We start from the raw sequence: 21,115 nt of genomic DNA, 5'->3' as shown, positions 1-21,115 counted from the left end.
TCTCACCTCAGCCCTGCTTTCTTCTTTAATGCTAGCTTTCCGGGAATTCTTATCAGGCCCATAGCTCCAGAATCAACTGTATATTAATGACTGGCTCAGATCTCTCCGTGAGTTCCAGATATGGATAGCCAGCTATCTACTAGAATTTCCTCTTATTTGCTTAATGGGCATGTTACGTGAAAATCTTTAAAGCAGAACCATTAACTCCTGCCTTCCTTTTTCCACCCAATTCTTAAGTCACACAGCTTTATTGGTATAGTGACCAAGGTGTGTGCTTGTATATTTGGTGGTAGTATAGAAGAATTACAATAACCTCTAGGTCCAGCTGCTTTTTTACTTTCCCAAACCCTAGATAAATTTTTAAGCTATCTTTAGCTCTATGGTTGTTCTTTTCAGAATTAACATAAAATATTGGCCCTTGTTATAACCGTTTATGTTAAAATTTGATCACTTATTTTTATAGTTACAGTGGTGATATTTAAAACTACCAAGTATTGTATATATAATTAATGGTAGGCTCTATTTCGTGTGAGCGAAACTGATAGAACCGATATCTTCAAGAAGATGTCTTAGAAAAAAATGGAGACTGACAAGGGGAGAGAGCAATCTTTTATTTTTGTTAGTAAGGGCATTAAAATATAAGATAAACTTATCTAGTATCATCCTTTCATAGAAGAAAGGACATTTATTTTGAAAAGCAGCAAGCACAGAATTTCAGAACAACATCTCAAAGTTTAATTCTTTAACTTTGTTTTGTGAGAAACTTCCCTACATTAATTCTGCTATCCCCCATTTAAACCATAGACCAGTTTTAACTGTTTGCGTCAGTTGTGATTTAGGAAGCATTGCTCTAGTCTGAAGAAACAGGGTATGGATTCTGGATTATAATTTATAAGATTCTTCTCTCATACTGTCTTTCCCCCTAATACAGTTGCTACAGTCTTTCACTGCCTTTCTTTCCATTGACTGTCTCAAAGCCTAGAGCTCTGTGGAAGCATTCAGTTGATGACTTTTGTCATCAGAAATCTAATATGCTTTCTGAACTGCCCAGTATGAACTTTGTTGGAGTTGCTAGTGAAAACATTCTCTGGAATATTTTTGGTATCTTTAACAAAGTAAATAATTACTTTAAAATCTGTATATTTTTCATTGTTTATTCTAACAGTGTACTTTCTGTTGTCTCTCTTCTACTCTCTGCCTGTCTCTGCATTGAGATTAATAGTTAAAACATAGCCAGCAGACAGCTTTCCAGTAATCTGTTGTTTTCTGGTCTTCCTCCTTTGATGTTCTCTTAGAATGAGCTCTTGCTTTCCCCTAAAAAAGAGTTGAAGTTAATTAAATTAATTATGAAGGTAAATTTATGATGATAAATTAAAAGTCATAACATCCTGGTATCTCTGCCCCCTTCTTCAATATTCTTAAACAAACTAAGGAAAAATGTTATTTGTCTCTGCTGTGTTTTCATACCTCCACAGTAATGTATGTACATAACTCTGCATTAGCTAATTTGGATATATCTAGATTTGACAAGATCAACAGGGTTAAATTAGAGGAGGACTTGTTCAGTAGGGTGAAGGAAAGGCAAAATCGATGTTCACATTCCCTCACAGCTTTCTAATTCCACACTCCAGGTATTAAATATGTCTTACAATGTACCTTTCCCTTACAGCCACAATAGGTGCAGTCAGTCGATAATACTACCTATTTCTTCAACTGGAAATAAATTCTAAGTCTTCTGTGTTTTGTAACTTGCAAATCTTTTATCACTCCAGGAATAACAGACATTTTAGTAGAAAAGTTTTAGAGTTTGTGATAAATTAACTAACTTTTCGTCGTTCTTTAGTAAGTATGAGTGAAAAATCAAAGACTTTCATTGATTAAGTTAACCAAGATGCAGTAAGTAAGGCAAAAAAAAATACATTTATATATTTCCTCATTTTTGGAGGGAAATATTGTAAGTAAAGGTCAGGGAAATGTATAATTTCAATATAAAAACTATCAAATTGTCTTATCGGTTCTAAGTCTTTAGCAGTCTACAAGATGGTATGATCTAAAATAAGCAGTTTGGAAAAGTGAAAATTCTTAATCTAATTTTGAGTTACCTACTTAAAATATTCTTTTAAAGCATTGCACATGTTTTCAGTGATTTATATTTTGAACATGACTAACACGTAAAGATAAAGAGTTTTTTGAATTGGAATCTAAAGTGTAAAGAATGAATGTGTTTTGAATAAAATAAATATTTTCATTTGTAAGTATTAAAACTTTACTGAATTTTTTTTTTTTATTATTATTATTAGGTTTAAGTGGAAACCCTGCAGATATAGAAAGAAGAGAAGCAGTGTTTGGAAAGAATTTTATACCTCCTAAAAAGCCAAAAACCTTTCTTCAATTAGTATGGGAAGCATTACAAGATGTCACTTTAATTATATTAGAAATTGCAGCCATAGTATCACTGGGCCTTTCTTTTTATCAACCTCCAGAAGGAGATAATGCACGTAAGTAAATTGGGGAGGAAAAAAAAGGACTTTTATGTGTGTTACTAAGTTCATTTCATTTGCTTATGTAATACGTAATAATAATGGCAGGCTGGCATTTTTTTTTTACTGTGTACCAGGCACCATTCTAATAGTGCCTTTAGTAATTCCTTAAATATATTACCTCAGATAATTTTCACAATAACCCCATGGTATAGATAGTGTCACCTCCACTCTACAGTGAGACTCAGAGGTTAAATAACCTGCACATATATATATGCTGTGTGTTTGACAAGGAGCTAAGCCATAAATATGATATGGTCTGTGCCATCACTGTTTTTAAGTTCTTTAGCACACTTTTGTGAAATAATTTGTTTTTCATTTGTTTTTTTGTTTGTTTGTTTGTTTTGACAATCTTTCAGGAAATCATTATGAAAGCAAAATTCTGTTCTCCTACCTGATCTATTACTTTTGAATTTCTTAATATGTATTGTTATGTATGTGATCTGGGTAACTTCTTTGCCATTCTAGAATTTTTCGTGCTACAATATATCCTGGCCAATGAAAAAATACATTCTAGAATGGTAGATCTGCTTTAACTTGTAGCTGTAAATGGTTTTCTTTTTATTCCACCTTTCTGTGCCCTTCATTTCTCTCTCAGATATCTTCTTCTCCTTTTATAAATTTTATTTAAAATGGATATTAGTGACAGTACATTCTATACCTGCTAGGAAATCTAGCTTGAGTTTCGGTCAAGATATTTAAGTAGCTATAGAGTGAAACAATAGTATTTGATACATCAAGAGGGTGATTCACCAAAATATTTTTCTTTGTGAAAGCTTCATTTTTATACTTTTCAAGTTATGAAGACTTAATAAAAATTGGCTTAGGTAATCATTTAAGATAATTCCTTCAAAGGTATGCCTACAGCTCATGTGAGAACTTTTTTTTAATGAAGAAAATTGGTCCCAAAATAGGCTATTTTTACCTGAGATCAGTGTATATGAGGGTTTCTCAGCAGCAGCACTGTTGACATTTTTGCACTGGAACATTCTTTTCTGCTGTGTTCATTATACCACCTCCCAGATGAGGCAACCAAAAACATAAAAATGTGTCCAGACATTGCCAGGTATACCAAAGGGGGCAAAACTACCTGTGATTGAGAATAACTGATGTAAATAAGAAAGGATTTAGGCAATGTTCTTGTCGGTATTGAGCTAAAGTATTTTTAAAACTTTTATTTTTAGTAAATAATATAATAAAATAGTATATATTTTGCTATAGAAAAAATTAAGGGGAAAATAACAATTCAGAGGAAATAATATTCACTGAAAGTCCCATTCTCAGAGATTACTGCTATACCATTTTGATATATATCCTCCTAGATTTTAAAAATACATTTTTGTGTTCATGTGTCTTTGTGTGCTCACGTGTGTATGTATGCATGCATAGGTAGGTGTGAGGATGTGTAGGTGTGTGTATCTTTTTATTTGAAAAAAGAAGTCATACCATGTTTAGCAATAGACAGCTAAATTCATTAGTGTTCAGTTTACCTAACTCATTATAGAATACTAGGAATTGGTATTCTAGAATTGAAGTGAGTTAACAGATTATTAAAAACTTTTTACTTTTAACATTTTTATTACAAGACTATAAGAAAACTAAAGAAAAGTATTTTCAGTGGTAGTGGATTTTGTTACTGATAAGGTCTGGACAAATCTTTATGGAATTGGGACCGCTTCATTGTGGGATCTGTTGACAGGTCCTTTCCCAAATCTGCTTAAGGAGATATTAGTATTAGATTCAACTGGGAGGGTAATCTAGAGTTGTCGGTATCATAAGGTCCTTTAAAGAGATTCGGAATCTACTAGACGGTGTTAATAAAATATCTAAAGATGTTCCATGGTGAGAAGTTAGTGTTTGTACTTTATTCTTTTTAACATTTATTAATGAACTCTATGTATCTTTTCATCATATTACGTTTTAACGTTAAGTAGCACTAATCTGCTTAAAAGGAAATCCATGAATTATAGACCTACAGTCATAGAAATCTAAATTATCAAAATGTCTTATAACCCATGTCATTAATAAATCTGTAGTCACTAGTATACTACTAATGGCTCTCAAACTCTTTGGTCGCAGGGCCCCTTTACACTCTTAAAATATTAAGAGTGTAAGTATTAAAGTAAAGAGCTTTTGATCATTTGAGTTATATCTATCAATATTTACTGGATTCTAAATTAAAACAGAAATTTTAAAGTATTTATCAGTGTATTTAAAATAACTAAGTATTGTTAAAATAAATATGTAATTATAATTACTGTGTTTAATTATTATTAATGAAGTTTTAAATGAAATAATGAAAAGAGTAGTGGTGTTTTTCATTTCATTGTATTTCTTTAATGTCTGGCTTAATTGAAGATAACTAGATTCTCATCTGCTTCTCTATCCATTGTGTTATATTAGCACATGTAATGTAGTCTTTGGAAAATTCCACTATACATTCATGAAATATGAGGCAAATTTTTTGTGAATGTTTACATCATCCCTTCCATTTCATCCTCAATTGATTTTTCTCTCATCTCTGTCTTCTCCCCCTTCACCTGTGCCACGTAGCTCTCCTAGATTAATCTTTATTTAGCACCCTGCACCTCAGATCCTCTGCTCAGTTCATGCTCACAATCCTGGAATATGCCTTAATTGTTTCTAGTGTCCTTTATTTACTCATTCTTTTATTCTGAATAATCCTTTTCCTACTTCACCTGTCCTAAGAGAACCATTGACTTTCAGAGATTTTAGCTCAACCCTCAAAAAGAAACAACTTCATATAGGAATGCAGAAGAACATATGGCTTCATGTGAATTTATAAATAACCAAAGTAAGCTGTCAAGAAACAATACATGAATATCCTTTCTATTTTGTTCTGTTTCAGTTTTCAGAATGCTGGTCACGAGCCACTGAATTGATTTTAGGCTCACAAATAGATTATAGTCCAAAGTCCAAGAGACCCTGTTCTATTATTCTTTCTTTGCCATTATTGACCTTACAGTTTTGAGAGGTTTTTTTTCCTCCCCTATCTTTTGCCAGAGAGCCTTTGCGCTGGCTTCAATCTGTCCCTGGGATGTTCTTCCCGTAAAGCTATATGGTTTGTTCTCCTTTATCATCTGGCTCCTAGCTCAAATGTCATGGATACTTCAGAGGAGCCTTCTTGTTCAACCAACCATAGTTAGCCCTTTTTCTTCATTTAATACCACACCACCATGTTTTATTTTCTTTATGGCACTTAATATATCTGATACTAATTATCTGTTTTATTATCTGCATTCTTCACATATCATCTGAACTTACCAATCTGAGTATGGGTTCCCTGAGGAGACAGAGCTTGTATCTCTTATTCACTGCTGTATCCCTAGCTTCTAAAATAGTGTCTGGCACCTAGAGCAAATTATCAAGTAGTTGAATTAATAAGTAGCACTTTGCTTAACTTTTTATGTCTTGAAAGCCAACATTTGATCATACTCCAGTAAAATTGATAATAGCAAGTAAGCATGATTCATGAATAGCACTTAATACTTCTCATGTGCATTTTGTCTACCATATGTAATTGTTAATAGCATTAACCATTGGTTGAATACAAAGCATATTTTAGCTATTAATCTACCTAAGTATCTTCTCATTGAGTTTTCAACAATTCTAGGGTAGGTAGTGATATCCTAATTTGACAGAAGAAACCGAGTCTCAAAAATAAGTAACTAGCCTGAGAGTTGAGATTTAATCTTCTCCAGTGTCCTTACTCTTAAATAGTACCCTAAAGTGCCTACCTGTGTTGAGGTTGAGAATCTTCAGAGGCAGGGAAGTTGAAATTGATATATTCAGCATTCTTGTCATGCTTATAGAATGCTTTTGAGTTCATCAAGGTGTTTAGAGCTGTCAGTGAAATTAACTTGTATATAGTGAAATTAACTTATTACATGTCTATTGCCTTCAATTCAGAATACTTTTTAATGAGCATTTTTCTTTCTTTCCAAATAGTTTGTGGAGAAGTTTCCGTTGGAGAGGAAGAAGGTGAAGGTGAAACAGGCTGGATTGAAGGAGCTGCGATCCTCTTGTCAGTAGTGTGTGTGGTGTTAGTAACAGCTTTCAATGACTGGAGTAAGGAAAAACAGTTTAGAGGTTTACAGAGTCGAATTGAACAAGAACAGAAGTTCACAGTCATCAGGGGTGGTCAGGTCATTCAGATACCTGTAGCTGACATTACTGTTGGAGATATTGCGCAAGTGAAATATGGTAAGTAAAAAAGAGTAATAGATGTGATACTAGATGTAGAATTATTGTAATCTTGCTTACAGTTTAGCATATTATTGCTTTTTGTTTTAGGTGATCTTCTTCCAGCTGATGGCATACTTATTCAAGGCAATGATCTTAAAATTGATGAAAGCTCATTGACTGGTGAATCTGATCATGTTAAGAAGTCTTTAGATAAGGATCCCTTACTTCTATCAGGTACGAATTTTATTACTTTTAACTCCTCCCTGCCCCCCACCACAACTGTATACACTATTGTTGACAAAAATGGTTTCCTTAAGAACCAGTATCATGAAGAAGATTCTGGATTTTATGCTGGCTTAATCCTTATAATCCTCAGAGACTTTTTTTTTTTTTGATAAGCTGACACACATTAGAGATCTTTGAATCCAGAGCTATATTTTATAAATCAGGAAACTGGGCCCAAAAAATCAAGACATTTGAGAGTCACTGTTAATGTTAGTGTAACAATAAAACTAAAATATCAATTGAATGATCTCTATTGAATTGTTCTATTTTTCTGTATCACATTTATACTTATGGCCTATTGAAGTATAAAACTGAAGAATGATATGTTTAAAACAAATTAATGAATTCTCTATGGTGTTCTATAAAGGACAGAGTTTGTTTGTTTGTTTTTAGGAACTGATAAAATCCTTAAAGTTTACCTAATTCAACTCTCTCATTTAACTGAGTCTAAAACATAAACTATTTATCTAAGTTTATATAACTAATCAGCAATAGATCCTAGAATAGCACTACATCTACTAGACAGGATTCAATTTGCACATGATTAAGACGTGTTCTGAGAATGGAGAACAGAAGGGTTTGTATGGGTGAGGGTACTGTTTGAAAAGGAGAGGAAGTGAGTTTCTATTTGGAAGGCTCTTGTAATAGCCTGACTGTGATAGCTTGACCTAAGGTTAATTGGAAATAAAATTGTTGAGATGATGGGAACGATTATATGCTGCCTTCTAAGATACATTAGATTGAATTAAACTAGAGTTCGGAGGAAGGAAAAGTTTTTTTATTTGTCTTCTATTATCATTTTCAAGTTTTAACGAAATGCTTACATTTTATACATTGTAAGGAGATTCCTGCCGATTTAACTATTTAATAAATTGGCAGCTATAATTTTTCAGTTCTTCTCTGTGAATTTTATATTTCATTGGTTGAACATGGTTTCATGGAAACCAGAGTGAAACTTATGACAAAGGTCAGCTACAATCACAACTTTGGGGCACATACCCAGGTTTAACAATTACCTTTTTTAAGATTTGCAAATAAACACCATTATATATAGGGCAGAAGTTTCATTTGTAAATATAGACTTAACATTTCTTCAAAAAAACCTTGAAGTTTGTATACTTTCCTTCACCACTAAGGCCATTCGTACTCTCTTTGGGTATTTCTTTATACTGATGTACTTATGATTTGTTCCAAATAGAAATATTTTGGATATATAAGTATAATGTATTTATGTATAATGTATACTTATATTACTTGTTCCTTGCCATACTTCTAAGTAACTATAGTTAATGTTAACCAAATAAAATCTATAATTGTTGTTCCAAGAAGAGGGAAGCTGTCTCATCAAACCTCATTTCCATTGACTAACTGGGCCATGGTATTTGGTGAACTGAGAGTCTCGACTTCTTGCCTTTTTGCCATGTATACCTCATGGATTTTTTATGTACATATAGCTTATTTGCATAGTGCTTAGCTCTTCAGGTTGACATCCTTTAACTGAACTTTAGTCCTTTTCTATTTTTATAGAGATGGCTCATAAGTTTATGTGTACTCAGGTTCCTAATGCACTAAGTATACCAAAAGAACTCTTTAAATTTTCCACGCTTAAGAAAAGACTGAAATAACTTGTAGAGTTCCTTATCGCAGTACTGATGGGAAAGTTTTTCTGCATTTATTTCCCTATTCCAAAAATGTACTAAAACACATGAAACGCATTTATTTTTAAATTTATTCTCATGATGCCATCTCTCATTGCTGTTCTTGGCTTCTTAAATTTAGATTTTTAAAAGCAGTTTTTCAGTTAGCCGTGTGGATATGAACAGAACAAAAACCATTTACTTTGAGCACATTCACTGCCAACATCTGATTACCTGTGGTAAGAAAGAACAGAACATAAAAAATTGGAATCTGCCAAATGCCAAAATTGTTAAAAGAAACAAACTGTCTTTTACACATAGCACTTGCTCAGTAAATATTGTTTCATTATCCTAAATTTCATTTCTTGTTTCTCCTGCATTTTCACTGGCACAGATGCTAATATTTAGTGAAATATTCTGAATATAGATTTTTAAACCAAGAAAATTAAAGGCTTAAAAATTTCTTATTGGATAAGTTACTCAGTAATTAATAACCAAATATAAATTCTTAAGGACTGAAGTAAGTACATTTGCCCTATGATATTATTTAGCAAATAACCTTTGAGAATTGATTCGGTACATAAAATAGTGCTAGGTGCTATAGACCGTGCTCTTCAGGTTGTCGTGAACTGTGAGATCAAATAAATAAGTGATGACTGTAAAGAATACTTTATTGAGTGTTAAAAAAAAGTTAAGTTTTGAAAGCTACCTAAAATTCACCAAAATATTAGAGAGGTGGGAAGCCTTTGAATGATAAAGGGTGCAGAGATGTGGATGTACAAGTTGGAGAACCATAAGCAAATTTATCAGCATTATATTGTAAGAAGATTATGTCCTCTATCCTTGATCAGAACAGAATTAAATCTTTGCCTTGCCACTTAATAGTTGTGTAACATTGGGCAAGTTTTTAGAAAATAATAAGAATAATAATGTCTGCCAACTTGCAAGATTTTTGTGAGATACAGAGTCAGAATTCAGTGTTCCCGTTTCTACTCCCTAGCTTTCATTAATAGAATGTCATGTTAGAATAGTGGATGGAAAGTTCGAAAGGTTGGTTGATCTCCAGGTGAAGACTTGGGACTTAGTTCAGTGGGCAAATGGAGCCAAGTTTTTGAGCCATAAGAGGCTAATGATAAAAATCATATATCAGGAAGATTAAAATTGATTACAGGATGAACTGGAAAGACAGAGAGACTAGCAAAGAGGCTAGTCTCCTAGTAGAGGCAGGCTAAGGTGAAAGTCTGGAGTAGGTAGTACTAAAGTTTGAAATTTGGTGGTAGGAGGAAAAACCTATTCTGATTTTAACAAACAAGTTTTCTGTTGTTGTAGGTACTCATGTAATGGAAGGCTCTGGAAGAATGGTAGTTACTGCTGTAGGTATAAATTCTCAAACTGGAATTATCTTTACCTTACTTGGAGCTGGAGGTGAAGAAGAAGAAAAGAAAGATGAGAAGAAAAAAGAAAAGAAAAGTAAGCATGACAATTTGCTATAAAAAAATTGGTATTTGGAAATATGGCAACTAAATTGTAAGAACTGTTATAAAACATACATTTCTTTCGTGAGATTTGATATGAAAAGTTCTATAAAAAGTTATAATATTACCCAATATCGTACTTCCAAATGGTAGAATTGCTGGAGAGGAAGTTTTTCTTTTAGATGAAATATTTCATGAAGAGGGTTTAATGAATTTACCATGGTAAATTCATCATCTCTGAACGTTTCCATTGCCTTTATTCTGTTTATTCTCTAGTTTAAGAATCTCCCTGTAATCTGACTAGAAAAATGAATTAAACTCTCATTTCTTATTTGCTTATTTTTTTGCTGCTACTTTAGTAGTAGCTTTCTTTGTCAGCTTTATCACATTTTGGTCTCATTGAGCTTTTAATCTTTTTCTACTTTTAGTCTTAATCTACTATTCACATTTCCCAGTCTGTACTTATGTAGTTAGTTTTTGGACATAAGGCCAACACTTCACTTTGACACCTATTCTGTTTTTTTGTGTGATGTTCCAGCCATTGTTAGATATCAAGAAATTTATTTTGATCTATTATTTCTGCTGTTGCTCTAAGTGCTCTGTCATCAGCAAATTTCATAACCATAGTTTATCCACAGGGATCTTATAGGAAACTCCATCATACATAGAGAAACAACTCAAAATCACTTAGTTGAGAAGCATGGTACTTAAAAAAAAAGTCCTCCTTACCCTCTTTCTAAGTATTTACTATATCATCCTTTTCATCCACTCAGGATCACTCCTCCAGAGTTTTTTCCCTTCAAGTTGACAGCAGTGTATTATGGTATAGCCATTTAGATTTATTCGATTTTACTTAAAATAGTAAGCCCATATTTCTCTCACATACATAAGTATTTTGCGATCTTCTGAAATAAATGCCTTGCTAAAATCTTGGTTTGCTATAGCAGTGTTTTTAATATTGGGGTGTTTTGTTTTGTTCTTTGGGTTATGTCTTTAGCTGTGAAATCTTTATTTCAAACAAAAACGTGTTTGCAAAGTTCTGGCCAAAAGTGAGGGCAGCAAGCTCTACATTCTGGGTTTTCCCTGTCCCACTCCTCACCACAGCCCCCGTGTGCTTCCTTAGGTTCTTAAGGCAGAATGGAAGACAATTTGAAAAGCAGTAGTAATGGTACCATTTATTGAAAGCTTATATTCGTTAACTTATTAATCTTCACCACCATAAGACATAAAGACTATTACTACTCTTTTTGATGAGTAAACTGAGGCTTACAGAAGTTATATAACTTAATCCAGGTCAAAGGTCTGTTAAGTGACAAATCACACTCACTTAACTGGCTCAAGAGTCTGTACCCTTAACCAATCATACACTGTGCCACATCCTAATTTATAGGAGTATATAGTGAGCGGATGGACCCTGGTAAAGGGAAGTTTGTGTCATGTGTTTATTCTTATTGACCCCACACTCTTCCAGTAAGCACCCTATTTCTTAATACTTCATACCCCTGTTTTTACTAATCCAGTCAACATATTCTCAGGAATTAACATCTAACTGATTGTCTACCATTTTTGTTTCTTTGTTTTTTTTGTTTTGTTTTTTTGTAGAACGGGAGATCATTTTTCCGTCTGTGAACTTCCAGCCCTCTTCTCAGTCAAAAGCAGTCCAGGGTAGGGTGATCTGTCTCATTTCCCCTGGTTGCCTGGAATGTGGCTCTCTGGTCTCTCTCCAAACTTGAGCTCATTGAAAGTAGCTAGGTAGTCTCTTCTCATCTCCTCATTGATCTTGAGCCTCTGTTCTTGCTTAACCGTATTTGTTCCATGTTTTCCAATTTGAAGATAACCCTCCCTGATAGAGAAGTTGGAGGGAAAAAAGGCTGAATGGATCTGCTTCCTCTTTGTCATTTCTAATATTATCCTGCCTATTCCTAATAGACTCATTCCTTCCTTAATGATTTATCGATTCAGACATTCTCATCTTTCTCTTTTCTCTGAATTTAAGCCAATTATTGGAATCATCTCAGCTGGTAGTCTTACTGGCTAATTCTGCACATTCATATTCTAGTTTTACTTACTTGCTTCCCCTATCTTTTATATATACTATTTTTGTTCTCATTCCCATCAAAGCTCTCCTACCTATTGTGTTTCTGTGATATTCCTCCCTCCCTCCCTACCCCTGCCTTTTTCCACTTTCTTAGGATTATATTTGTATTTAGTTTGAAAACCTCTTGTACTATATTTGGGTTTATTACAGTGTAAAAAATAGTAAAGTCTTATGGAGAAACCAAACAATTATAGAGACCAAAATTATTTTGTAGTATTCCACTATGATTAAGACGGAGGGAGTGATGATTTCTAATCTGTACACACGAGCACACATAACCATTGTGTCATAATGCTGTTATAGAAATGTGAACTGAACTACCTTTACATAATTTAGTATGGATATATTCATTTCTTTGGGAAAGCTTTAATTCCCATTTTGTTCCTACAGATAAGAAACAAGATGGAGCTATTGAGAATCGCAACAAAGGTAAATTCAGGACGAAGAAAGTACAGTTAACTCCTTTTCATTTTATCCCAAAGTATATCTAGTATATACTGTCATCATCCAAAAGTGTACGATACATGTAGCAAGGAAAATCAACAATGAATATTAACTTAGGTTAACCTCTTTTCTTGTCATTGCCTTAGTCATGCTGCCTTATAGTGTTAATAAGTTTGTATAATAATAATATAGTGTTAATTGTGATTTGTTAATAGTGTTAATAAGTTTGTGTAATAATAATATAGTGTTAATTGTGATTTGTGGTAGTAAGTGTAGAAAAATCCAGATGCAAGTAACTTTCAACTTAAACATTTTAGGTATTTTAACATTGGTTATTATATAATTGCTAGCCGAAAGGCATGAGAAACCATATATAACATAAATGTTTTTGCATCTATTTGTACATACGTACATTTCTCTATACATAAGGTTGTACATGATATTCTATATTATGATCATAAATTATATGGAAGAGATTTATGGTGTTTGGAATGTCTTATTACCTAACACAGCACAGGAGGAGAGAAATGATATGGTATTAGTTCTTGGTTTAGGGACCTCGTATTTCTTCCTATGCCTCATCTTTATTATGTAGCACAGCATTCTCAAATCTGATACAAAGTTTCACAACCAAGTGTCACTATTGTCTTATTTTCTCTGGATAGAAATACACAGGTGCACATATAAAGCTGAATGTTTAGACCTTTTCTAGTTCTAAAAGAAACTGATTTTTATCAAAAATTGCTTCAAAATGTCAGTAGTTATGAGTGCCTTTAAAATGTAGTGAAGTTATATTTACTCTTAAATGTAGCAAAAGCCCAAGATGGTGCAGCCATGGAAATGCAGCCTTTGAAGAGTGAAGAAGGTGGAGATGGTGATGAAAAAGACAAAAAGAAAGCAAATTTGCCAAAAAAGGAAAAATCCGTTTTACAAGGGAAACTTACAAAGCTGGCTGTTCAGATTGGCAAAGCGGGTATGATATATAAAGGAAAATGAGGTGTTTCATTCTGAAATACTCTAATTTCTGCTTAAAAATTATCTTCTGACAAACACATTTAAGACTAGAAATTGTTGCTTTGTGAGCGGAAAGGGAGTTAAAAATATTTTCACTTTTATCCATGATGTACCATGCCTTTTGAGTTATTGCAGATGCTCATATTATTGCAGCTTAAAAGTTGTCGTTCCCACTTTGCATAGAGGGAAGCTTCCTCTGTCATCTAGCTGATAAGCAGTTAGGTTAGTGGCCATGTCTGCCCAGTTCACAAACCCATGCTCTCATTTCTGAATTTCTGGGAGAAATACAGAGAGGGCTAGTTGTGAGGTTATTCCATACAGATTACCAACTGCATTTTAATAAAAAGAAATTTCACCACACATTTTGTTCATCCTTTTTATGAAGAATTTAGGTATGTGTTTTCTCAAGGTATAGTTTAGTAAAATAGATTAGTTAGAACCATACTGATGTTAGAGGCTGAAATTACCAAATTGTTGCCATTACCTGTTGAGAGAACCACTCTTAAAATAAAAATGAAAGGAAAGCTCTTAAATAAAAACAGAGCATGCCCTCTAGCAGTACCATCTTTGTGAAAGAACACTTATGCCTAAATCAGCATATATTATTAAAATCACTTACATTGCATCATTCTATAACTTCCTAGGTATATATTCGAAAAAGTTAAGTTTTTGCTTCTGTCCTCAAGAAGCTTATTATCTAATAGCAAATACTTGCTTTTTTGTAATATGTAGCCACATGGTAATACTGACTATAGTGTTGAGGAAAAGGGCGGACTTAAGATAGTAACAGTATTTAGTAGGCATTGGATTGGATTATTAGACCTAGGTATATGGACTTGCTTTATTTTTTAATACTCATTTATAAGGGGCTAAATTACCCACAGATGTTTTGTAATGCATGGTTAACCCTTGGTTTTCTAAGTTAATGGAGCAGTAATGATAGAGTAAAAAAATTAAGAAGTAATTCAGATAATTTATGTTTTTTTAAAATAAAAAACACAGTTGAATATTTAATTTCACTTCTCCCCATTGATCATATTCTTATTGGATTCTCTTTCAGCCACAGGCAAGTTGCCAGCCTGTAAAGCACCAGCTTATGCTAAGCATTTGGTATTTCCTTGTCATTACCTATTTTGTCTCAGCTTTAGTAGAAGACTAGAGATACATTTAAGTCTAGGAAAGAATCATAAATGCTTTCTCCCCAGTTTTCCTGGGGATAGGGCTATACTTGGAAGTAGAAATTAAACATGACAGTGTCAGGTGATGAGTTTAGGTGCAAAAAAGGAAGTTAACAATTTCTCAGAGAAATTAAAATAAATAGTACCAAACCAGTTATAATTTTTCTAGTGGCCAGTATATAACTGACAATGGGTAGTATCTAGAATATTTAAATAATTACATTTTTCTTCTTTTTATATATTAAAAGGTTTGTTGATGTCTGCCATCACAGTTATCATTCTAGTATTATATTTTGTAATTGATACATTCTGGGTTCAGAAGAGGCCATGGCTTGCTGAGTGCACACCTATTTACATACAATATTTTGTGAAGTTCTTCATTATTGGAGTTACAGTTTTAGTGGTAGCTGTGCCGGAAGGTCTTCCACTTGCAGTCACTATTTCTCTGGCTTATTCAGTCAAGGTAAGTGGAAATGGTTAGGCGGATGCCTCAGCTGTTGTAGAAAATGCATGTCTGATTACTCTTGTTTCTGATTCCGAAAGTAAAGAGAATTCCATAAATTTACACTGTTTTCTTTAGAAATGCTGTCATTGATTCCCTCCCCTACCCCAGTTGAAGAGCCCTGTACATAGAGACCTATATATTCCTTGGAGAACAGCCTTGGTGCAAAACTTATTAGCACAGCTCTGCTAGGCAAACTTCTGGCTTAATTTTCATCGTATGATAGTTACGTTGTCAAGTTATGTCCCCTCCTTTTTCCCATCTGTAAGATTAAAATAAGATTGCCATTTACCTGTGGTATAAGAACAATGAGAGGGTTCACTCAAGTCCAACCTTCTCAGTCCTCCTTGTTTCCACTCTTCTGCCCCTGTTACTCTGTAGTCTGTTCCTTGTGTAAAACACCAGTAGCTTTTCATGACACTAAGAGTAAAATCCCAGTTCCTTGTCAAGGCCTGCAGGGCCTTGCCCAGTCTGGCCCTTGCTTACTTCTTGGTGCTAATCTCCTACCTCTTTCTCCCACTGGTTCAGCCTCACCAGTCTTCTTGCTGTTTTCAAATATCCCAGTCACATATGACCACTATTTACAGTAGCTCATTCCATCTTGTTTTTCAAGTAGAATACTTAAAAATGAACTTCGATGACTTTGCTAACTTCTATTTATCTGAAGTGATAATCTGTTGAAGATTATTAATTTATTTTTATTGATTTTATATCTTGTGTGGAAAAGATGAATTTGATTTAAAAAGGCTTAATTTGGACTGTTTTGATCTTTCTTTCAAAATGGCTTCGCAAGTAAAATTATACTTAATGGAAGAATGTTGCTCTTGTCAATTTTCTAATGTTAATTAGCAGTTCTCCTTAAGTAACGTAGCTGACATTGAGTGGTATAAAGTAATTATTCATAGTTTCTGCTCTAGCACTCTTTTCTCCAGTATCCCCAAGTATTTTACAACAGACCTGTCATGATATTTTTTGATTACTGTTTATTTTTTTCAGGCATTTTACATCTTTTGTTTCAAAAATGGTTGGTGAATGTATCAAAATGTTGATGAAATACAATATAATTATCTATTTGTCCTTTTTTGATGTTTTAAGATAATTATAGATAATTGAGATACACATATTTTAGACACATTGAGCAGTCATTTTACCAATGTTGCCATTAGTTCACTTCGAATAGTCATGAATGATATTAATTCTTCAGTTGATCAGAAAGATAGGCAGGATCGATTTATTTTCCTTTAATAAAAAGTGAGAGCATTTTAACTACTGTCCTTTAAGTGTTTATTAAATGTTTAGCCCGAATGTTACCAGCTACTGTTATTAACACTGAGATCCTATTAGTGCTTTGCAAAATTGAACACATTTTTTTTTACTGCAGAACTTTATTCTTTTCATCTTTAATAATAATTCAAATCACAAGTAATTTGGGGAGTATACATCTTTCTTCCCTACATTTATTTCTTCAAGGAACCGGTTTTTTGCAGTATCTTGCATATGAGTAGTCAAAGAACACAGTTTGTAAACTAACTCTGTGTGGATCTTAATTCATTCTATGTATGCTTTGGGAATTAATTACCAAGCATTTTAACTTAAATGCCTTTGGGGGCTACTGTGAAACTCTTGATTTTTTAGAAACTTTTTTTTTTTTCTTGTAAATAAGAGTAAGAGGTGATTCAAATGATGAAAATATCCAAGTGTACCAGCATATGGAAAAGATAAGAAGGACCTGGACACATCCTGGTTTTGATATGTTAACTCAGCCTATCAAAGTCAAAAAAAAAAAAAGAAAAGAGAATCAGGCCCACAAGCTCAATATATTTTAGTTGATACAAGCTACTTTTTTCTTGGTAATTGATACAAGAATTTTTTGTTTTCCACTTTATAAGGAGACTTAATTCTTAAAGGTGCTACACTCTTACACTGCTATTAAGTACCTCTATACTTAGAGTACAGATTGTCATTGCTCTTGTAATGTGAGGACACTTTGCAGAAGCTTTTGAAGGCATAGAATCAATGTGATAATGCATATGGGTGCAGGTATCTGTATTCATTTACTAGATTATGTTATTTAGTGGTAAAGTTATTGAAATCACAGAAAACTAGTACTCTCTTTAGCTTATTTGAATAGGTCAAATATACTAAAATTCTTCCTATATTGTTTCTTTATACTGTGTATCTGTATACAGCAGGGAGTTTTAGTTCTGATTTTAAAGCAGTTTATATAATTTTAATGTAATGAAGTGACTGGTTTTATATGTAGATTAACTAGATTTTTTTCGTCACTATAGAAAATGATGAAAGATAATAACTTAGTAAGGCATCTGGATGCTTGTGAAACCATGGGAAATGCTACAGCCATTTGTTCAGATAAAACAGGAACGTTGACAATGAACAGAATGACAGTTGTTCAAGCTTACATAAATGAAAAGCATTATAAAAAGATCCCTGAACCAGAAGCTATTCCACCAAATATCTTGTCCTATCTTGTAACAGGAATTTCTGTGAATTGTGCTTATACATCAAAAATACTGGTAAGGATTTCTTTAATAATTTATTTATGAAAATTATTTTTTTTTAATTTGTAATGATTAGACTATATGTAACTTTTTAGACCTACCATTACTGTACATAAATTGAAGAACTGAATTGTGTTGTTTTTAAAAGGCATATATTCATATAATGCATATGTTTCTTTGACAAAATGTGTTAAGATTAAGATCTGTTGCTCAATGTATACATTCTGTTTATATTTTTCTCCTCCCATTTTTTAAATTTCCTCTACTTAGAAACTCGCAAGCCTTATAACCAGAACCAATTCTTAATTTTAAATTTTTATTAAGCTCATTTTGTGAAAGACCAGGCTATCTTACTTTTGTAGACAAAAAAAAAATGATTTTTGTAGAAAGTCAACTCACTCTTCTAGAAAAATTTTGAAGCCAGATTTCAACTTAAAATACTGTTTTATATGTGCTTACTGTATATTCTTCTGGCTTTCCAGTAGATCCTACCTATAAGATGAGATCCTTAGACTTTCTAGAGTTAACCCAATCAAATAATTCCAGACACATACTACCTTAGAATAAAATATTTTCAACTTTGCAAGTTTTAAAACTCTTAGTTATAACATGAAGCATGAAATTGTTTCACTTGCTATGTGTTCTAGTGATTTATGGATGCATGAACAAAATTAATATTGCAGGTTATTTACTGAAAATATGCATGAGTTGGATTATTGGACTGGAATGTTATGCGATCTTGGTTCTAGATCTAGCTTTGCCTTTTATTAGCTGAAAGTCTGAGCTTTACTTTCTTCAACTGTTAAATAAAGATTGTCACATCTGCCCTTAATCCTGTTGTGATGATATGAGGTGATACTTGTGAAAATACTATGAAAAAAACTTTTACATGTATTTAAGGCAACAGTGCTTTATTTTAATGCATATACTTTTAAGTCATAACAATTTGTAAAGTAGATTTAACTTTGAATTATTTAATATAAATGTTCAGTGGAACAGGAAGAGAAAAGGAAAGAGATTAAAATTTATTACGTCCCACTATGTGTCAGGAACCAATTTTAAACTTTACATGTCTTATTTTATTCTTGGGTCATAAGTGCTCCCGTTTTTCAGATGCTGAAGGCAAGGACCACAGCAGTTAGGTAACTTACTGAAAGTACAGAGCTAGTAACTGGCAGGGCTGAAATTGGAATCCATGTCATTCTCATTCCAGAGTGCCTTTCTACCTCACCTTTCAGTGTCCCTCTGAAATGCCGATGTTAGTAGAAGTTTCCTATATAATTTTGTTTTAGAATGTCGCATTCTGTTTTACACTATAAATTAAACGGTCATTGAAAAACAAGATACTGGGTTCTAAACCTTTTTCTCTTCTAGCCACCAGAGAAAGAGGGTGGATTACCTCGTCATGTTGGTAATAAAACTGAATGTGCCTTGTTGGGATTTCTTTTGGACTTAAAACGGGATTATCAGGATGTTAGAAATGAAATACCGGAAGAAGCACTGTACAAAGTCTACACCTTCAATTCTGTTAGGAAGTCCATGAGTACGGTCCTGAAAAATTCAGATGGAAGCTATCGAATATTCAGCAAGGGTGCATCTGAAATAATTCTGAAAAAGTAAGAGTAAAATGCTTAGCTAAATTGCTAACTATTAATTGCTTTATGAAATACTCACTATATTGTTATTGTTGCTATTTTCTTTTTTTGTAAGCATCAGGCATTTGATGTATATTTTACTTAAAGCTTTTTAGTATATTTTAATGGTATCTAGATATTTGCCCGTGGTATTCTGCCATCTTCATACATCAGTTTCTTTCATTTCTTAGTATTTTGCTATAGGGAAAATGAGCACATTACATTCAATCTGGTAGATTTAATAAAGTAAACCTTGATATTTGTTTTTAGCCATGTTGATTTCATTGTTATGTAGGATCATGAAAAATAAGCCTCTTGTGAAGAAAAACTGAAGTTTGTATCTTCAACGCTGCATTGTAGACAGTAGACTCAAAAATGTGATGAATGAATTATAGGTTAGTTTTTAAGATAGCAAAGCATTAAAACTAGATCTTGAGAATTTTCCTTCTATATCAGAGTGAAGTTTTATCATATTTATGCTGCTGCAATGTTATATTTAAATATCTCCCATCATTTTGAATGGTAATCTTTTTTATTGTCCTTGTACAGGCCAATAGCTTCAATTTTTTTAAGCATTTACTTTATTTTACCAGTAGCTTCAATTTTGACACTACATGTTTATCTATAATTTCCCTAATGTTAATATGCTATTACAGGTGTTGAAATTATTTTGGTTTCTTTAATTAGAGAAGCAGAAGACTTTAAAAAAGAAATTTAAGAGCAATTTTGGAAATATAGAACTCATTTGAAATCGAAACATTTAAAATATTTCTACTTTTAAGTTGCTTTTATATGGACTATAATGAAATGTTATCTAAATGAATACTTGACAGATTATGGTCTAATAGGCTTAAGAGATAACTATAAAATTAATGAAAAGGCAACATATGAGAAATGGGTAAAGTTTTAGGATATAAGATTGCGGCATTTAAGATAGGTTTTGGTATGAAGTAAGTTCATCAAGGTGGAAAGAAGTCACATCAGAGAAAAGAAGGTAGGATATGCAGGCCATAGTTGGAGAATCACTAGTAGTATATTTCAGCTAACAAGACATGGGCTTTTGTGTCACATAGGCCACATAGAGCTTTGTAAGCTTGGTTATTTGATTTCAGTGTAAAGGGTTAGAAATTTTGCATCCATGGCTTACAGGGGAGATACTTTAAATCAAGAACCAATCAGGCTTTGACTCTTCTTTTGCAACTAACTAACTTTGGGATTTTAGGGAGCTTCTCTTAGCTTCCATTTTTCTCCACTGAAAAAGAAAGTAATAATCACCAATTCTGTCACAGTGAAATAAAATAATGCCTGTAAAATACATAGACTGGAATCTGATATATAGTAAGTATATGTGTGTGTGTGTGTGTGTATATATATAGGCTGAGCCTTTAAAATTTAGTAAGCCAGAGAACATGACTGAAGTATGTTTTTATCAAGTAATGGAATGATCAAAGCTGGGTCTGAAGATAATTCTTGCATCAGGGAATAAGATGGGTTAAAGGAAAAAGGATGGACTGGAAACAGATATTAGTTAAAAGGCTTTAGCTCGACGTGAGAGCCAGAAAAAGGCAGTAGCAGAGGGAGGA

General features: G+C 33.0%; 1 protein-coding gene across 3 annotated transcripts in view; it reads left to right on the top strand.

The window, feature by feature from the left end:
* ATP2B1 (ATPase plasma membrane Ca2+ transporting 1) overlaps positions 1-21,115 on the top strand; it is a 115,966-nt gene that overhangs the window by 60,558 nt on the left and 34,293 nt on the right. For 2 of the 3 annotated variants that reach the window (XM_011361763.2, XM_023531552.1), the window contains 10 exons: positions 2,301-2,498; positions 6,510-6,764; positions 6,855-6,980; positions 9,998-10,138; positions 11,746-11,808; positions 12,632-12,670; positions 13,497-13,658; positions 15,126-15,340; positions 17,671-17,913; positions 19,273-19,514. In XM_011361763.2, the coding sequence (XP_011360065.1) occupies positions 2,301-2,498; positions 6,510-6,764; positions 6,855-6,980; positions 9,998-10,138; positions 11,746-11,808; positions 12,632-12,670; positions 13,497-13,658; positions 15,126-15,340; positions 17,671-17,913; positions 19,273-19,514 (1,684 nt within the window). The remainder of the gene's footprint in view (positions 1-2,300; positions 2,499-6,509; positions 6,765-6,854; positions 6,981-9,997; positions 10,139-11,745; positions 11,809-12,631; positions 12,671-13,496; positions 13,659-15,125; positions 15,341-17,670; positions 17,914-19,272; positions 19,515-21,115) is intronic. The other variant, XM_011361764.2, reaches the window with a different exon arrangement.

Source organism: Pteropus vampyrus, unplaced genomic scaffold (assembly GCF_000151845.1).
Source record: "Pteropus vampyrus isolate Shadow unplaced genomic scaffold, Pvam_2.0 Scaffold70, whole genome shotgun sequence".
Classification (NCBI taxonomy): Eukaryota; Metazoa; Chordata; class Mammalia; order Chiroptera; family Pteropodidae; genus Pteropus; species Pteropus vampyrus.
Note: the sequence above shows the minus strand (reverse complement) of the source record. Positions and strands in the feature narration are given on the sequence as shown.